Raw genomic sequence first — 18,960 nt, 5'->3', positions numbered from 1 at the left:
GTGCTTTTATAAATGCTCCTGTTGTGTCTATATAACTATATATATATATATATATGCATCAATGTTGTGGAAGCTATACTTTTAAACTAGTTTTCCAAGCTACAGTTATCTAAACTGCAGTACTTAAAACTACCATATATATATACAGTCATGGCCAAAAATATTGGCACTCTTTGTAAATATGATCAAAGACGGCTGTGAAAATTAATCTGCATCGTTAATCCTTTTGATCTTTTATTTTAAAAAAATCACAAAAATCTAACCTTTCATTGGATAATAAGAATTTGAAATGGGGGGAAATATCATTATGAAATAAATGTTTTTCTCTAATACACTTTGGACACAATTAACGGCACCCTTTTATTCAATACTTTTTGAAACCTCCATTTGTCAGTTTAACAGCTCTAAATCTTCTCCTATAATGCCTGATGAGGTTAGAGACCCCCTGACAAGAGATCAGAGACCATTCCTTCATCCAGAATCACTCCAGATCCTTCAGATTCACAGCTCCATGACGGTGCTTCTTCTCTTCAGTTCACCTCACTCATTTTCCACAGGGTTCAGGTCAGAGGACTGGAATGACCAGCAGAAGCTTGGTTTTGTGCTCAGTGACCCATTTTTGTGTTGTTTTTGAGGTTTGTGTTTGGACTATTGTATGGTTGGAAGATCCAAACATGGCCCATTATAAGATTTCTAACAGAGTCAGTCACTTATTGATTTTTTATCTGTTGGTATTTGATAGAATCCATGATGCCATGTGTCTAAACAAGATGTCCAGGACCTCCAGCAGAAATATAGACCCACAACATCACAAATACAGCAGTATATTTCATTGTACACATGGGGTACTTTTTATCCCTGTGTTCACCAAACCCATCTTGAGTGTTTGCTGCTAAAAAGCTCATATTGGAGTTTCACCTGACCATAGAAGCCAGTCCCATTTGAAGTTCCAGTCGTGTCTGACAACTGAATATGCTGGAGATGGAGTTTTTGGATGAGCTAGGATAATTTTTCTTGTTTTCTTGAAACCCTCCCAAACACCATGTGGTGATGAAGGGGCTGTTTGACAATTTTGTTTTTAGGTTTTCTGACCCCGAAACTCAACCTTTCTCTACAATTCTCCGGCTGTGGTCCTTGGAGAGTCTTTAGCCACTCAAACTCTCCTCCTCACCGTGCATTAGGACGATATAGACACACGTCCTCTTCCAGGCAGTTTCATAACATTTTCTGTTGATTGGAAATTCTTAATTATTGCCCTGATGGTGGAAATGGGAATTTTCACTGCTCTAGCTCTTTTCTTAAAGCCACTTCACTAATTTGTAAAGCTCAATAATCTTTTGCTGCACATCAGAAATATATTATTTGCTTTTTCTCATTGTGATGGATGATTAAGGGAATTTGGACTTTGTTTTCACTCCTATTTATATTTCTGTGAAACATGAAGCTGTGGCTGGATAATTTCATGTTCATAATCAAAATATAAATCCATAATCCATACCTTTTCCTCCTGAAAAATATGCACAGATCAAGCACCATTTACGAGCCAAAACAGGATTTTGATGGATTTTTGATGTGAGAGACAACAGGAGATGGACTTCACTGGAGGAAGCGTTATTATCGATTATGGACTCCTATTTTAGCCAGAAGTGATGATTTGAAGTTAAAATGCCTTAATGATGGATTTATTTCTTACAAACACACAGTTTTTGTCTTCTCCAGATGTTAACTGATGGACTGGAATGGTGTGGATTATTGTGTTGTTTTTATCAGCTGTTTGGACTCATTCTGACGGCACCCATTCACTGCAGAGCATACATTGCTGAGACACTGATGAATCAGACAAATGTTTTATTGTTTTTTATATGAAAGAGCCTCAGTAACAACAGAAAAAATTGTATTGTAACTGCCATCACACTACCGGAGAAAAAAAAAAAAAGAATTGAGTAGAATCACCACTTTGTGCTAGCTACTCCTTAAAACTGATCTACATGCACATAATGCTATTCCAATTCACATTCAGTTCAAATCAATGTCAGCAAATAAGGAAGGGGTTTGGTGTCACCTTGCACTGAAATACTGACACCTAGTGGTGTGGATTACTGTGCAATAGTGGACACACTCTATGCTGAGCCATGATTCATTTATTCCATGAGCTAAATCATGTCAGGGATTTCCTATAAAACAAATAAAGTGAGTAATATTGAGCACGTCGTGTGATCTCAACAATGCGTCTTTCATGAGGAGACCTGCTCCACATGCAATAATAGGTTACTGATATGAGTTAAAAAAAAATTTGGTATGTGAAAAATGTTGAACAGCAGCTGATTTCACCTCGATTGAGCAAATGCACGGTGTGTTCGCAGGCCTGTGCATGAGAGAGCGTGTGAACAACCGATAAAGAGAACATTTGATTATATCCAGACGTGACACAGTAATGTGGATCTCTGGCGCCCGGATCCTCTGTATGGAAACTGTTAAAGAATGATGATGTCATCAGGACATTTTTCCCTTTCCGTGATCAAGAGCAAGTGACTAATGCTGCTTTACAAATAAACAACACTTCTCATCCCACTTTCCTCTCTCGCTCCTCCTCTGGACTTACATAAGCAGCACGCACTGAACTACTTTTCTTTCAACAAATACATGCCGGGGTAATTATGATAAATGAATAAAAATTTCATTTGAAGCAAATTGGCTTAAATGTTAGAATAAATCGAGATTAAATAGCTGATGGCTGATAGTTTGGGAGATGTTTACTTTTGAAATGGCCCATGAAGCTCTACAGGATGTGAGGAATTATGATTTGGCTCAGTTCAGGGTTATTATCGATCGTTAATTAAAACCGAAACCACAACCATAGCTTTCTCTTTTTGTTTACTTGAGGGAAAATAAAACAAACTTTAACTGAAATAAAAAAATTAGCTATCGCTAGGATATATACTAGACAATACTCGGCGATCACAGAGAGGAAGTCCAAGGTTTATAAAGCGTGTGTGATTGTGTGATCAGCTGTGTGTCGTCAGTGCAATGGATGATGGGAACTGTAGTCCAATGGTGAAGCGCCAGTAGTGTAGTGTAGTGCAAGAGTCCAGCAGTGAGCGAGTTACCTCTGGTGGTGAGCCAATGGAAGTTCATGGCCAGGATTCGTGACATAAATAACTAAAACTAAATAAACTAAAACCAAAAAATAAACCTACACATACATATTTTAATTAAAAAAGGAAAAATAATAAAAATGACAAAACATACAGTAACATTACTAAAAATAAATTATAATATAAATTCAAATGTAAAATAACTTATATATCAGTTGTAAAAAATTATATATAATTTATATTTGTTTTATTATATTTCAGCTTTATTATATTTAATTCAGTATTAAGTAGATATTATGCACTAAAATAACTAAAAGTAAATAAACTAAAATAAGAAACTAAAGCTACATGGACATATTTTTTGGTAATGAAAAAAAAAATGAAAACAAATAAAAAATAACAAAACCAAAAAAAAATTTAAAATTTAAATATAATATAATTTAAAATAAAATATTAAAAAACATAAAACAAAAAATGTTTATTGGACATTTTGTTTTGCTTTATCTATCTATCTATCTATCTATCTATCTATCTATCTATCTATCTATCTATCTATCTATCTATCTATCTATCTATCTATCTATCTATCTATCTATCTATCTATCTATCTATCCTATATATAATGTAGGCCAATGAAATATGTACAATAATACCAAAAACATGCATAAAGAAAGTAAATAATATCGGTAGCCTAGAAATCATGTTTTGCTCCCACTTTCAGTTTCTGGCTGTGTCTTGAACCATTCCCAACAGCGCTTTAACACTTTCTAAAGTGCATCTATTTTTGCAGTTACAGCACAGAGTGATCGTCCTTTGTTCCATTCATAATATATGAGCAGGTAATGCAATGCTATCTCAAGTCTCGTGTCCTTTAATGGCCCCCTGCACAACAAGCTCTCTTCATGAATAAGTAATAGTGTTGCAGCTCGCAGCTTCCGCAGTGGAGAGCAATGGTCAGCATGCGGTCAGATATCAGTGCGGGGTCACGGAGCACACACACTCCTCTTTAACTGGACCGTCCTCAACCTGTTTACTGAAAAAATAAAGTTTTAATAGATCATACAATGGAACTGATGTAGATAAATGTCAGATCAGTTTGTTTTTTGAGCTTATATTGACAGTGAAGGCCATACTGAGTTGTGAGATGTATCTTGGCTTTTCATTCAAACATGCAGCTATATGAGTATGCATAGAATGTCATCAACTGCTGCTTTCTTTAGTTTCATTTGTCATTTATCAGTGTCCAGCATTGTGTGAATCAGTGAAGGTTTTTTTTTTTGTATGTTTTTGGTCCAGTAATTTAATTTTCAGCACATCTCAAGTAATTTATTGTGTTTAGTATCATTCTGTGATGTAAATGGTGGTTGACATAACAGTTTTTTAACAAAAGGGACCATATTTTGTCTTTGCTAATAGAGTAATGTTGCATTTTATGTATATAAACTCAAATAAATTCATATCTATAAAAGTGTTATTTGAATTTGATGTTATTTTTGCTTAATTTGACAAAATTGCAGCTTGGAAATGAACACAGTAAAAAAAAAATAATAATAAATAAATAAATAAAAACGTTTAATACTTTTTACAAATGAAAACTGTCACCATCAACCCTTTTTCTCTTCTTCTTCTTCTTCTTTTTACAGATTTTCTCGAAAGTTAGTGTATGTGTTCAGGTCAGTATTTTTACTGTATTTCATAATATTTTCTAATATAAAATATCTAATATAGTCTATATATAATGATCTTGTATATATATATATATATACACACAAAAAATGCTACATTTACGTATTAGCAAAGAGAAAATGGTCTGGCCTTTTGTTCAAAACTGTCTATATTAACATATTAACATTTCACTAAATAAATATTGCATTAGTGTGTAGTTAAAATTTTATAATGGCTTTACATAATTTTCATAATTTTTGGAAAGATTGAAAATCTGTGTCTGTGACAAGGGTACAACAGTAAAATATATGTTTACAGTATATGTAATGCATTAAAAACATAATAAAAGTATTTTATAGTTTTTATTTATTTATTGGTTTGGTACTATTTTCATAAGTAAGGTGTTCAAAACTCTTAGTACAACACTTTAAACCGATCACACTTGTAACACCACTAGTCATTCTTTCAAAACCTGATCTCATGATTTCATTGTAGTTGCACATATTTTCATTCCACATAATCAATGATACAGAATACAAGATCATTGTGGTATGTATTGAAAATATTTGGCTTAATTGGCTATCTGATTCATTGGAGATTGCCAAAGGCGTTCCCCAAGGATCTGTGCTGGGGCCCCTTTTATTTACCAACTATATAAATGACATTCAGGAGACCAACTTTCATTTTTATGCAGATGACACTGTCATGTATTGTAGTGCTTCTTCTGGGAAGCAAGCCCTGTATAAGCTTCAGTCAACCTTCAATGTCATTCAATCACGACTTAACAATTTAAAACTTGTTCTGAACGCTGATAAAACCAAGTATATGTTATTTTCAGGTTCAGAAAAACTTGAAAATAATTTAATCTCTCTTCAGACCTTACAAGGTACCGTGATTGAATTAGTAAAACAGTACAAATATCTTGGCATCATTGTTGACGATGTCCTGTCTTTTGGCTCTCATATTAGTCAACAGAAAGAAAAAAAAAACACTGAAAATTAAACTTGGGTTTTATTTTAGGAACAAGTTTTGCTTTTCGTTTAATGCAAGAAAGACATTTTTTTTGTTTCCTGTACTTGATTATGATGATGTAGTATATCAGTTTGCACCTTCATATCTTCTTTCTACTTTTGATGCTGTTTATCATGGTGCTCTAAGATTTATATCAGATTGTAAACCCTCAACTCATCATTGTACCCTGTATAGCAGATTAGGTTGGCCTTCTTTGTCTATTAGGAGAAAAATGCATTGGTATGTAATTATTTATAAAGCCATCTTGGGGATGTTGCCTTCATGTCTTTGCTGTCTTGTACAACAGAAAATTGTCGAGAAATATTTCCTTTGTTCGCAAAATTGTTATACTCTCTCTGCTCCTTTTGTTTGATCTGAATTATGTAAGAAGGCTTTTGTGTATGCAGCTCCGTCTGACTGGAATCTTCTTCAATCGAAATTGAAATGGCAAAATTTGCTGTCTTTGGATAAGTGTTTTTAGTTTGTTGTGTAAATCAAAGCAATTTAAAAAACAAAACTGCAATGTGACCTTCATTAACAATAAAGTATCAGCTTTTGGGCCTAAATGGAGCATGTGTGAGTGTTTGTGAATGAGGCTGGAGGCTGCTGGCTCTCCATCGATCTGAACAACCTTGTCTGCCCTGTAGGTGTTATATTCAGCCCTGCACCGAGCTGGCACCGAGCGCGGCGTCATCAGACTCCAGGAGGAACTCTTCACAGCAGCTCCTGTTCTGTCCACAGCCACTCAGTGCTACGAGTCCTGAAGGAGCGAGGGAGGTCAAACAGACGAGTGTGATGGAGAAATATAATGCAGTCCTACCAAAATGGGTGTTTTGTGGTTTTTAGTCCATGTCTGTACAGTAGCTCTGATTTGATCTATATTCTTAAATGTCAACAAAAAAAGACCAAAAATATGAATGACTCAGAATGTGTATCCAAACTTTAGTTTTAAGTCTCCCATATTCTGTATTCTTTAATATTGTGTTGCATTCACAACCAACAGTAAGGCAACTGAATAAACTCTCTTTAACTAAAAGAAAGCAGAAGACAAACACACACGTTTTCATTTGAACAGCAGAGCACCAGTTTCTTTTGATGATAGATGACGCCCTCTGGTGGATTTGATCAAATATTGTACAGGAAACAGCATTACTTAAGTCTTACTGTGACACAAGTGTACTTTCTTTTTTTAAAGAAACCTTTAAAGAAAAAACTAATTGCAGTACATACTCAGGAAACCACAGAAACACTTACAAATCATTCATGTTGCTCAGTTTATTACATTTTTAATTCTGTCATTTTAAAATGAATTAAACTTTTTTAATGAAGCATTAAAATGCCACACTTTAAAACAAAATGTGTTCTTGTCAAACTCAAGCACTTAAATGTAATGTTAAACATATAGGCCTATTACAATATAGCAGGGAAATTGAACATTTTGTTACAATATTTTATACAGGCCTTTTTCTTTGTTATTTTTAACAGCCTTAGTACAGACATACACCAGTCAAATTCAGTAGAAAGCTTCTTTAATCATAGGAGATGAATTTACACATTTGTGTTTATAAAATGTTGCCATTAAAATAAAAAGGTTAACAACAAATTCCAGGTCTTTGTTACATTTATGTAGCAGTAAATAAAATGTGGCATCATTTAAGATTGTTCATCATATCTATCCTATAAAACAAGCAATTGCAACATTTTGCAAAGACATTGACTTGAAGTGTGTTTTCTGTAAAGAGAAATATATTATTTATTTTATTTCTACAATAAACATGATTCCAGTCAAAGACTATAGAAAGATGCACTGCACATAGAGATTATAGCAAGCACTAATTTGCATCTCATGTCCGAAAGGCTTTTCTACAAATCAATATATACTGATATATTCCAATCCTAATAAATAACTAGTAAAGAAGCATGGTCTGGTTTATTTTGAGCCAGCGCTTGACCATCAACGTAAAAGACTTTAAATCATGTATCACTTTAAACTCATTTGGCAACATATTCCACAATTGAGATCCCTTTACAGAAAATGCTACAAATCCTACAGTTTCCAGCCTCAGTGCTCCTATGGTCCGTCCTGTATCATCGTGTCTTTTTACTGAATTACATAAAACAGAAGGTGCCTTACTATGCAAGCATTTAAAAATCAATTTCACATATGATACATCTGATAAACTAAGCATATTTTTTTTAAATAAGACAGTGATGCCATTGATTTGGCTTTTTATCCACTATTTTTAAAGCCTGATACAGCATCTCAATTTTTCTAAAAAAAGAGATTCACTAGTTTGAGACCAAACTGTAATATAGTATGAGATACGAGATAAAGTCATCGAATGCATAAACAGATGAGATGCCTCAATCGTAATGCAATGCCTTATACGTTTAAAACACTTTAAGTTCATCTTATGTTTGAAAGCTCTTTTTATGTTTGTTGTGAGTCTAGAAAACTCTATTTCTTTTTTAAGTGTCCTAATTTGTATTTTTTTCTGTTTTCTTTCCATTAGAAAAACACATTAAAACAGTTTTCGTAACATTTAAAGTAAGATTATTTTCCTGGAGCCATCTGGATATCCTTTCCATTTGCTCATGTAAAAGTGCAGCAGCCTCAGCGGATGGCTTGGCAGATGTGTATATTACTGTATCATCAGCGCAGAGCTGGCATTCAACGTCTGACAAATACATGGCAGATCCAATGGACCTAAAACTGAGCCTTGAAACCCATCTTGTCTCTCATAAACACTGATTTTGTATCCTCAATTTTTACACACTGCTCCCTTTGCTTTAAATAAGAGGTAAACCACTCAATTGATTGTTTACTAAAGAGCTGGCATTCAACTCAAAAATAGCATTGCAGCCAGTTTATTTTATATTTTAAGTCGACTCAACCACTTTTTTAGCATTTAAGTGTATAACTTTACATATTGCATCCTGATTCTTAGCCACACTGTATGCTCCTCGCATCAGTTAAGAATACAAATGCACGCAGTATAACGATTAATACTGCACTGTAAAACCAAACAGTGAAATTAATTCAATCAAATGAGTTCATTTCACTCAAATAATAATGAAAGTTCCACGGACTTAATTGAAATAAGTTCTGTAAACTCAAAATGTCATTGTAGTAAGCTGAACTTAAAATGATTGGGTTTTCTAGTTCCCAGCATGCTTTGCATCAGACAACAAGGACAATAAATGTTGAAATTAAGGGTTATTTTGCACAAGATTAACAGAGAGATGCATACGTTAGTACTTAAATGTTGTGTTATGTTAGGATTTACATACGTTTCCATTATGTTGGTTTTGTAGTGTTATCATTGTGGTGAAGAGTAGAGCCTGTGGTTAAGTAAAGACTTTATTATTTACACACATACTAAATGTAAAGTGATGGTCTTTTTGATAACTATATTACTATGTGCTGATGTGATTTTACTAACTAGCACGTACCTATAAAGATCTGACAGAATGAGCTGTTTATGGAAGGAAGTAGCTTATTTTGGTCTCCCACACTTAATTCAGATGGGTCTCTGATGTATGAGCTGCTGGAATTATTGATTAGCTCATGTCCTTGCTGTGAAAACCATATTATCATCTGATAGACCTGTCTGTAGTTTTTATGATATGCTCTTCCCTATTTGTAAGAATAAGATGTATTACAGTCCTGTTGTTTCTGGTAATTCTAGTTGTTGTTTTTTTTTTAATTAACTGTTGATATTTGTACTTAGTCATGATTATTTTTAAATGAGAGTATTGTCTATTTATTTATATTCATATTCATAGCTACACAATTTGTGATTTTTTTTGTTAAACAAAGTACAAATATTGCATTGCAACTCATAGAAAAGGATGTTTTACTGTATGAATTTACTCATTATATATGGAAAATTATTTTTTTCACAACTGTAAATGGGCAGTGAAAACAACAACCACAACTAATTTCATTCATTTTAAAATATAAATAGGTCACTACCTGTATGCGTTAAAAGGAACAAGAAATAACAAAGCGAAACCCCCCCCCCCCCCCCCCCGTAAATCTACTCTTTAAATAATTTGTAATTATTTGTACTTGTTTACGGACACGTGATTCTCTTATTCTTAGTTCATTAATTTTTTTATTGTGTTCGTTTGTAATTGTATTTGTTTTGATGTAATTTATATGTTATTGCCCTTCAATGTTCTAAAAACGGCAAAAGAGAGAGAGTTAGTGCGCTAGCAGCACGCACTACGTCACGTCTGCGTGTAGTCTTTGACGGGAAACTACATATCCCAGCATGCCTCGGTGAACCGACCACATCCCGGGAGCGTCGAACCTGTGTTTACTTCCGGATTTCCTGTATATGGCAGAGCTCGCAAACAGCCGCTCCACTTGCCCTACAAGCTCAGCGAGAGCCCCGTGTCCCGATCCGATCCGAGACCGTCTCCGGTGGAGCGCGATGCTTCGGTGACCGGAGAGCCGCCATACTCCGGCGCAGCAGCTTTAGACGACCATTCAACACAGAAAGTATCCTTCTGCCACCCTTCGCCAAACGTCAAAGTCAATGCGGTCCTTGATCGGAGCGCTGGAGCTCATCCACCTCTCATGAGCCGATCATTAACGCGCTTTCTCCGGAGATTAAACCGATCCAGACTCTGTTAGCTCGGGCCACCGGCAGATTTATCTCTTTCAGGCATCATGGAGTGGTTAATGGGGTGAGTATGCTTCCAGATCATTGTCCTAATTGACCTATGATCCTGTAACTTGACGCAGCGACGGATTTGTTTCTGGATGAATATAAACATGCATCATCCTGTAGTGCTTTTACATGCGCGTACTGTGACGCAATACTGTCACCGGTGCACGCGCATTTAAACTCATCATCATCATCATCATCATCATCAGGCATTGCGCTCTTTAAAACTAGCATCTGTTATTCAAAGTATCGTTCAGTTGCTAGTATTTATTATCACTAGTAGATATTTCAATAGTGGCTAGAATCCTTTTCAATTCCACATTTTTTATGGTTATTAATAGCTAATATTTCAATAGTTTTACTAATACTCGTGTGTCCCTCTTGGTTCTAGTATCTAATAAACAAGTATCTATTATTTTGCTAGTTGCAATTGCTTTGAATTTTATATTAGGTGTTTTTAACTTCTGTGGATTAATATTTACATTAATAATTTGAAACAATGCATTTGTGTAGGTGCATTTTTTTTTTTTTTTTTTTTAAATTTAAGTACAACAAAAGTAATTTCTGTCAAATCCTTTAACCCATCTTTAAACCTAATCATTCCTTGAAACCCGCCGCTAACTTACCCGTGTCCCCCCCGATAGCACTTGACCGTAGTTATAAACTCCTAATATAAAACTGGACCATTAATGTTACTAATAACAGCTGGAAAACATACTAGTGAATAATACATCGTTAGATTTACAGTGCTTTATACAGCATACTAGTGCACTGATAAACTGTAATAATTACTGTAGTATACTCTAGTTTTCACTTTCAGTAAACTACTATACCATTAAACCTGATTGGTGAGTAACTTGAAGTCTAATTTGCGTCCCGCTGTTTGTCAAACTAACTGTTGCCAAAAAAAGTAATGGTCTGGTTGAGCTATTAATAAAAGCGTTGAGCTCTGTCAGGGTGCTTCCTGGATAGATGCAACTCTACACGCCTTTAAAACATGTTCAGACTGTATAGAATTCACTGACGCAAACATCAACTGATCACATGCCTGATTCTGCTTCCTATCTTCATCCTCATCGTCATCAGCATGTCTGCTTAGAAACAGCATCCAAGCTAGTCGAATATAGACGCACACCAGTGATGATGATATGACCGTCAGGTTAATTGCTGTGCTAGTTTTTGACCTTTAAACCCTTCCAGCGAGGATCCTAACCTTCACCTGCAGAGACAGAGACATCTGTGGAGGAGTCTTTCTGTGCTGACCTTACAACAACAAAAACGAGAGCGTTTGCTGTTCATTTGTGCAATTCTTGCATTGCATTGAGACTCATAACAGCAATGAATTCTAGTATTTAAATTATGCAATGTTCAGCTGTCAGCGGTGGGTTTTCACAATGCTTCTTGATTGATGTCTGTAAAAGAGATGCTATGAAAGTGGACTAAAAGTGGAGCTCCTAGTCTTGGTTTTGTGAAGACCCTGTGCAATATAGACTGGTTTCCTGTTGAATCCCAAAACTGTGGCGGCTCAAATATAAAGGCTTGTATTAGGGGCATAGTTAAAGGAATAGTTCACCCAAAAATAAAAATTTGCTGAAATGTGTTCACCCTCAGGCCATCCAAGATTAAGATGAGTGTGTTTCTTCATCAGGTTTGTAGAAATGTGTCTCTGCATCAGTGTCTCAGCAATGGATGCTCTGCAGTGAATGGGTGCCGTCAGAATGAGAGCTGATAAAAACATCACAATAATCCACACCACTCCAGTCCATCAGTTAACATCTGGAGAAGACGAAACACATCCAGCATTAAGATTTTATTTTACTTCAAACCATTGCTTCCGGCTGAATTATGAGTTCATAATAACGCTTCCTCCAGTGAAAGTGTTCTGGTCTGATTCAGGAGAGAAATCTGCACAGATCAAGCACCGTTTACAAGACAAAACAGCTCTAAACAAATATGTTTACAACAAGAGATGGACGTTTTCACTGGAGGAATCATTATTATGGATTATGTACTTTTATCCATAATCCATAATTTTATCCTGAAGCAAAAAAAAAAAAAATGCTGGATTTGTTTCATCTTTTGTCTTCTCCAGATGTTAACTAAGTTATGTTAGCTGATGTTATGTTTTTTTTTTTTTCATTTTTGGGTGAACTATTCCTCTAAAACTAACAGGAATTGATTACAACGTACTTTTTAAGGTTTTTTGCGCATTGCTCTGATGTGTTCACTGGTCTTTGGCAGGCCATAATGATAGGCTGAGGTGATAGGCCTATTATATTTCAAAATCTTCTCAAGTGCTGCCTGTCTCGTGGCGCTGAGCACATTGTACTAGAAAGCACAGTACTTTCCAGCGTATCTGGTATGCAACCTGGCGACAGCTTTACATTCCTGCGTCAACCCGCATCGTCATTTGAAGGGTGACCGATAATGTCTGTTACATGTCTTGTGGCATTTTGTTCTCTGTCTGTCCCCAGACGCTGACGAAAGATACTTCCAAATATGAACACCTTTAAAAGGGTGCTTCCCTCTTCAGTTCAGTGTTTACGGTGGTCACCCATCAAATGAGACGGTGAAGTGTTTCTAATCCTCTTTTATGGACTTGTTTTACAGCAGATTAGCTCAAATTGAAGACATTTATTTCCACTTCCATGAAGATTGATATTATAGATCTATAAACTGCCCTTTCTCAGCTCTGCGAAACCTGGTGCTTTTCTAAAACCTTGCAAATAGCATTATGGCAGCAGCTGAAATGCAGAAATAATTCCAAAGTTCATGTTTCCTTGGTAAGCATGGAGGCATATTCAGGATCATAATGTGAGCCTGCCGTGCCCCGATATGTCGTCTCCTTACTGCTGCTGGAGTTTGAGGTGGAGCACAATTAGCTGTTTCAGAGCTGCTGGCACAGGCTATTGACCGTCTATCAGTTGTTTGGCGTCTCTGATGCGGGTGTGACTCCGTCGAGCACAGGTTTGGGCAGTTCAGCGCTCCTCTGGAAGAATGTGTGTAGGATGAATAGCAAATGTAAAGTGATCCTGATGCATGACTGAGAACTGAGGCATTGACGCCATGTTCTGAATGGTGGTGGTGTTTATAAAGATAAAAAATCTGAGCCAGGTCTTTTTAAAGCGTTAGTTCACCCAAAAATGAAAATTCTGTCAATCTGCAATGTTCCCAGGTCCAGAAACGTAGCAAGGACTTCGGTAAAATAGTCCATGTGACTATGGTTGGGTATCGTCTGGTTTTTTTTCCGATACCGGTGCCAAATCGATACTTTTAAAACTGTACTGTCTGAACCAATACTTAGAAATATATATACCAATTAATAATTGGATCGGCCATTAGCACTAAACACATGATGTCTTATTCATTCATACTGGACTCCAGAGCGCGCCCTCGCACGATGTAAACCTGCATAAATAATGTTGTTAGAAAACCGATATTTTAGATTTTTATTTTTTTTGTGAAATTTCACAATTCTCATTCCCAATGTTGATTCCATTGCAAAAACTACTAGCCCGACTAATTTAAAGTTCAGGCATTATTAAAGACAAGTAAAAAGTTGAATTGCGAGGAACAGCACAAATGAATGCAACAAAGATACTATAAACTAAGCCGTATTTTAAAGTTTTTCAGGTATGGTTAAGAATAGTATTTGGGTAATCAAATATAAAATAATCTTAACTTTATAGATGAATCCGTATTAAAGTATCAAGCGCTCTCTGAGAGGTGCAAATCTGTCTATCAGACGGTTGTGCGAGTACCAAATTGATTTATCTCTTGTGTTGGAGTTTTTAAATTGGCAAGATTTTAAAACGCATGCAAATAGTAATCTTTTGGGACAATGCAGTCCTTATTGTTGAGCCCTGATGTTGATGTTACTGTCATCTGCATAGGCCCAACAATAAACATAATGTATTAACTGAATAAGAAAATTGACAAGTTTGAAAATGCGTGAATGACAGCAGAAGAGCAATTTAATCAGTCTAGCAAATGGGACAGACACTGTGCCAAATGTTTGTCATTTTAAACCAAATGAGATAATTTTGTGCAAACAATACTATAGAGTTTGATTGGACGCACAATCTTAGATCTCAACAACAAACGATATGGGAAGAATATTCTTCCCCTATTTAAAGCCGATTAGCTTATTTATATATGAACAGTTTTGTGATTAGTTGTATGTCTGGTTGTTCTCTATCAGACATGCAGCCCATTTTTTTGGGTCGTGACTCACCAGTTGACAACCGCTTATTTGTTATACGAGACACAAATCGGGGGCTCGTCCGGGATGCGAAACCAAAACGTGACTTAGACCTCCAAACCACAGCACGTTCAAGTTATTTGCATACTGTCAAGTGTCAACCCTGAGCTCGATGATCTTAAATGTGGTTGCTAGACGTGAAGCAAATCATCAGATATGCCATTTGCTTGGGTTTCTTCCCAGTTAAAGTCAGCAGTGCCTTCACTGCAGGACCAGATATGCTCAACTGGATATGCAGACATGCATCCAGTTGACCCTGATAGAAACTAGGCTTGATATTCTGCAGTTGAAGTGCAGAAGTGTTGAATTCCCAGCACAGCACCCAGCTGAATGCCTACGGCAGAGCTTGTCTCCTGTCCCGCACCTCTTAGGGCTGAATAATTGGGCTTGTGGAGGTAGTGTTGGTAGAGAGCGAGAGAGACTGAAGGAATATGTGTGTTTTCATGTGCATCAGATCTGTTGTCTGTTCTGCTCTGATGCTGGTCAGTGTGAAGGGTATTAGTTGACAGTTTCTTCCACTAGCTGGAAAAACGAAGAGCTGCGCAGACCAAAGAAGGGAAAAGCTTAGGAGTGGACATGACATGCCTTGAGAGTGTGCAGCGTATATAGGGCCTGAGGGGTTGTGGAGACTGCTGGGCTTTACACGTACCTGGATACGGCCTGAATATATGCAAGTTTGCTTTAGATTTGTATTTTGTAGTATTTTAGTAAACAATATGACACTATGAAAGCATGTATAATTGAATTCACAAAATGGATACAATTTAATAACGTCTTAAAGTTCTGTGTTTTCCTTTTTCTTGATATAACTTTAATGGTTTCATTTATTTTTTGTTTATCAAAAAATCAGTAAACCGTTGAACTTTAACTATTTTATGTATTCATTTTTATTTATTTATTTTTTTCTGCAATGATAGGGCCCTATGAAATTATTATTATTTTCAGAAATTCAGCTGTCTACAGCCCTACTTTTGATTTATTCATCTGGAATTTGCAAATTTCACAAATTTTTGCATTACACTGTAAATTATGTCTTGGTTGCGTCTGGATTGCATAAATCATAGGGCCATTAAGTAGGCTAGTCGTAGATTGACATATTATCTGTAAAATGTTGGTTGGATAAATGTACCTGTAAAGTAGTAAATGTTCAATGTATGTTTTATTTAATTTTTTTGTGCGTGTGTGTGGATGTGCAAAAACTTTTACATTTTGGGCATGTTTTATTACTATTATTTAGTTTTCACAATACCAAAAATTCACTGGCTGACATGATACCATAACAAACATGGTGGTGAACTTTTAGATGTAAATATTAACATTTTAAATGATAAAACGTTTAGCCTGTGTATATTTATCAATGAATTAAACATTACTTAAGGGAACACAAGTATACTGCGATTGCTTAAAATGTTTCCTGCTGTTGTGTTGTTCATGTGCTTCCTGTCTGGGACCGTGTTTGAGTGTTGCAGCATGTTTCTCTGAAATGAACGGAGTTGGTTTTGGGTGTGAAGGTCTCTGCTAATAGAGGCCGCTTATGTGAATGAACTAGTTCAAGAGCTTTGCACCGAGTCAGAATGGCGAAGATCACTCTGTTTTATGGTCTAAGTGATAAACCAGTAAGTAGGTTACATCAGCACTCACCTTAAGTAATGGCTTTGTAAAGTGTTTATAGCTTGTCTGTTTTGAATGATTTGAAAGTGAAAGTAAACTTGTGGAATTATCTCTTTCCTAGTATATCCTGCTGAATGTGTTTCGATGCACACGTCGACCGCATGAATAAAAATAACATGCTGTATAATGTTTCACTTCCTATTTCTGCTGCAGAAGATATATGTAACCTTGTGCTTCCTTTTCTCTAAAATAGAAGAAAAAAACAAACATCCTCTGGTTATCTGTGCTTGTGGTGAAGGCAAACAGCCTCTGTCAGGTGTGGGTAGAGTCGCTGGTTTGTTTTTTCCTCAACAATTTTAGCATTTTTATTTTCAGAGGTAGTTTTGATGCAGTTGCAAAAGAGTTTGAATGATTTTTACCCTCGATATCCAACAAGTTAGGATGCCCTTTATCAGGTCAGTCTTTCTGCCGTTGTGCTGGAGGTTTCTAGAGATAAACGATGGTAATGCAATAGTTGACAGAAGTTGATAAATGTCATCATTTACTCACCTTAATGTGGTTCCAAACCTGTATGACTTTGTTCCATTGAACACAACAGATGTTAAACAGAATGTTAATGCTGGTATTTTCAGTCAAAACAAATCATACACTTTATTGAACTGGGCTGACAGTCTTCAAAAAGGTCAAAATGCACCATGACAGTTGTATGACTTGTACATTATTTGTTGTATTGAAACCAAACAATAGCTTTTTGTGAGAAACACAAATCACTTATGTATCTGCATGTTCAATTTTATTTATGTTCGTTGGCTATTGCTATATGGTATTTATTTTGTATGAATTATGGAAAGTTAATTAAATAACTGCTTGAATTTTGGTCTGTTCCACAATGCATTTGTTTGGCTTCAGAAGCTTGATTTGTATGGACCACTTTCATGATTTTGTTTTACATTTACATTTACGTATATAGCAGACGCTTTTATCCAAAGCGACTTACATTGCATTCAAATTACAGTTTTTACATTTTATCAGCTCTTGCTTTCCCTGGGAATCGAACCCATGACCTTGGCGTTGCTAGCACCATGCTCTACAATGAGCTAAGTTTTTATGCATTTTGTAATTGTTTGTTTGTTAAAAAAAAATAAAAATCTTAAGAATAAAATTATTCTTAACTAATAAAATCCAAATAAATACATAAATACAATAATAATAACAGTGAAATCTATTTTCACTTAAGATCGTTCTAAAGACAAACCACTAATTTTCTTCTTAAGGACAAAATAAGATGTTCTTAAGAAAATATTTAAAAATGTTTTAAGTAATTTTGCACATTTTATGAATTTATTAGAATTAGTCATTTTAGACCCAAATAAGATAATTTCATTGTGTTGAGCAAAACTTCTTATTTTGTGTTGCACAAAAGAAAGCCATTTAGGTTTGGACACTTAAGGGTGAGTGAATAAATCAATTGAATTATTATTATTTTTTTTTTTCAAACTATCAAACGAAGAACCAAATGCATCGCTATGCATTGGCATCCAGAGCCTTGCATTATAAATCCCATGCAGCGTGTAATAATGGTTGATTATGGAGCTGTGCTGGATGCATAAATGTGGCTCATAGACAGAGAAGCGCTGTCTCCTCTCTCTCATGTGAGCTGGTGGCGCTCAGGCCTGTGAGTCACTCATCCCTCCTCTCTCTCTGTTCTCGCATCTCTGGCTTCCCGGGTCTGACGTCATGGCTGTGTCGTCTCGGCTGTAGCCTGTGGACGCTGGTTGGGAACATGTGTCCCCTCTGCCGGGGCACGGAGGATGAGGAGATGAACACTGATCGGGCCTCCCTGCAGGCCTGGCGCTTTTTATAGATCCCAGCCAGTTAAACAGAGAGAGTTTAAAGAAGGATGCTGGATGTGCAGCGGGGCCCAAAATGAGAACACTAGTATTTTCAGCATCTAAAAATGGTATTAAGTTAGTTATTTCTATATATTGATGTAGTGTGTCAGTAGGAAATATCAGTTTATATATTCAAACATTAATTTAGCCATTAATTGTAATAATCCAGTGAGATTTTTGAGATCTGATCATCATCAGTCTGTCTGGAATAGCATGAAGAAACAGAACAAACTGAGACAGACTAAATCAAGACGCTTCAAGAAACCTCCTGCAGAGCTCCTGAGAAACTGCACCGAGGACAAAAGCTGCTTTAAACACAAAAGGATTCTCACACCAAATGTTGATTTAATTTAGTTAATAGAAGTTAATTGATAAATGACATTTGACAGCACCCTCATTTTACAGCATTTTTTCACAAGTGCCTAAAACTTTTAACAGCACTGTAGCTTTGCAGGTAGATTTCTTGAAGCGTCTTGGAGACATTAATTGCTGCTCCATTAACTTAATAACTGCTCCAGGCACGTAGATGCGGCCGCCATCTTGGAAGGGTATTTTTGACGTTATTTACCATACTGTAGGTTCGCAGAGAGCCGTTGAGCCGTTCTGTGCATGATTTTGGCATCTTTTGAATATTCAGTGATTTACTATGGTGAATGATGTCAGGTTCACCGCTGCAATATGGTGGTCTCTAATGAGGCATCTAGTATATCTATGGCCACGCCATCATTTTCAAAAGTTTCTGTTTTGCT

The 18,960-nt window shown here is 36.0% G+C and overlaps 1 protein-coding gene across 1 annotated transcript in view; it reads left to right on the top strand.

The window, feature by feature from the left end:
• Window positions 1–10,095: 10,095 nt before the first annotated feature.
• Window positions 10,096–18,960, top strand: part of LOC306888772 (MOB kinase activator 2-like) — a 40,176-nt gene continuing 31,311 nt past the window's right edge. The window contains exon 1 of the mRNA XM_079447214.1: window positions 10,096–10,466. Within this exon, the coding sequence (XP_079303340.1) occupies window positions 10,450–10,466 (17 nt within the window). The 5' untranslated portion in view covers window positions 10,096–10,449. The remainder of the gene's footprint in view (window positions 10,467–18,960) is intronic.

This window comes from Barbus barbus (assembly GCF_936440315.1).
Source record: "Barbus barbus genome assembly, chromosome: 22".
Taxonomy (NCBI): domain Eukaryota; kingdom Metazoa; phylum Chordata; class Actinopteri; order Cypriniformes; family Cyprinidae; genus Barbus; species Barbus barbus.
This window is presented reverse-complemented; position numbering and strand designations above follow the sequence as displayed.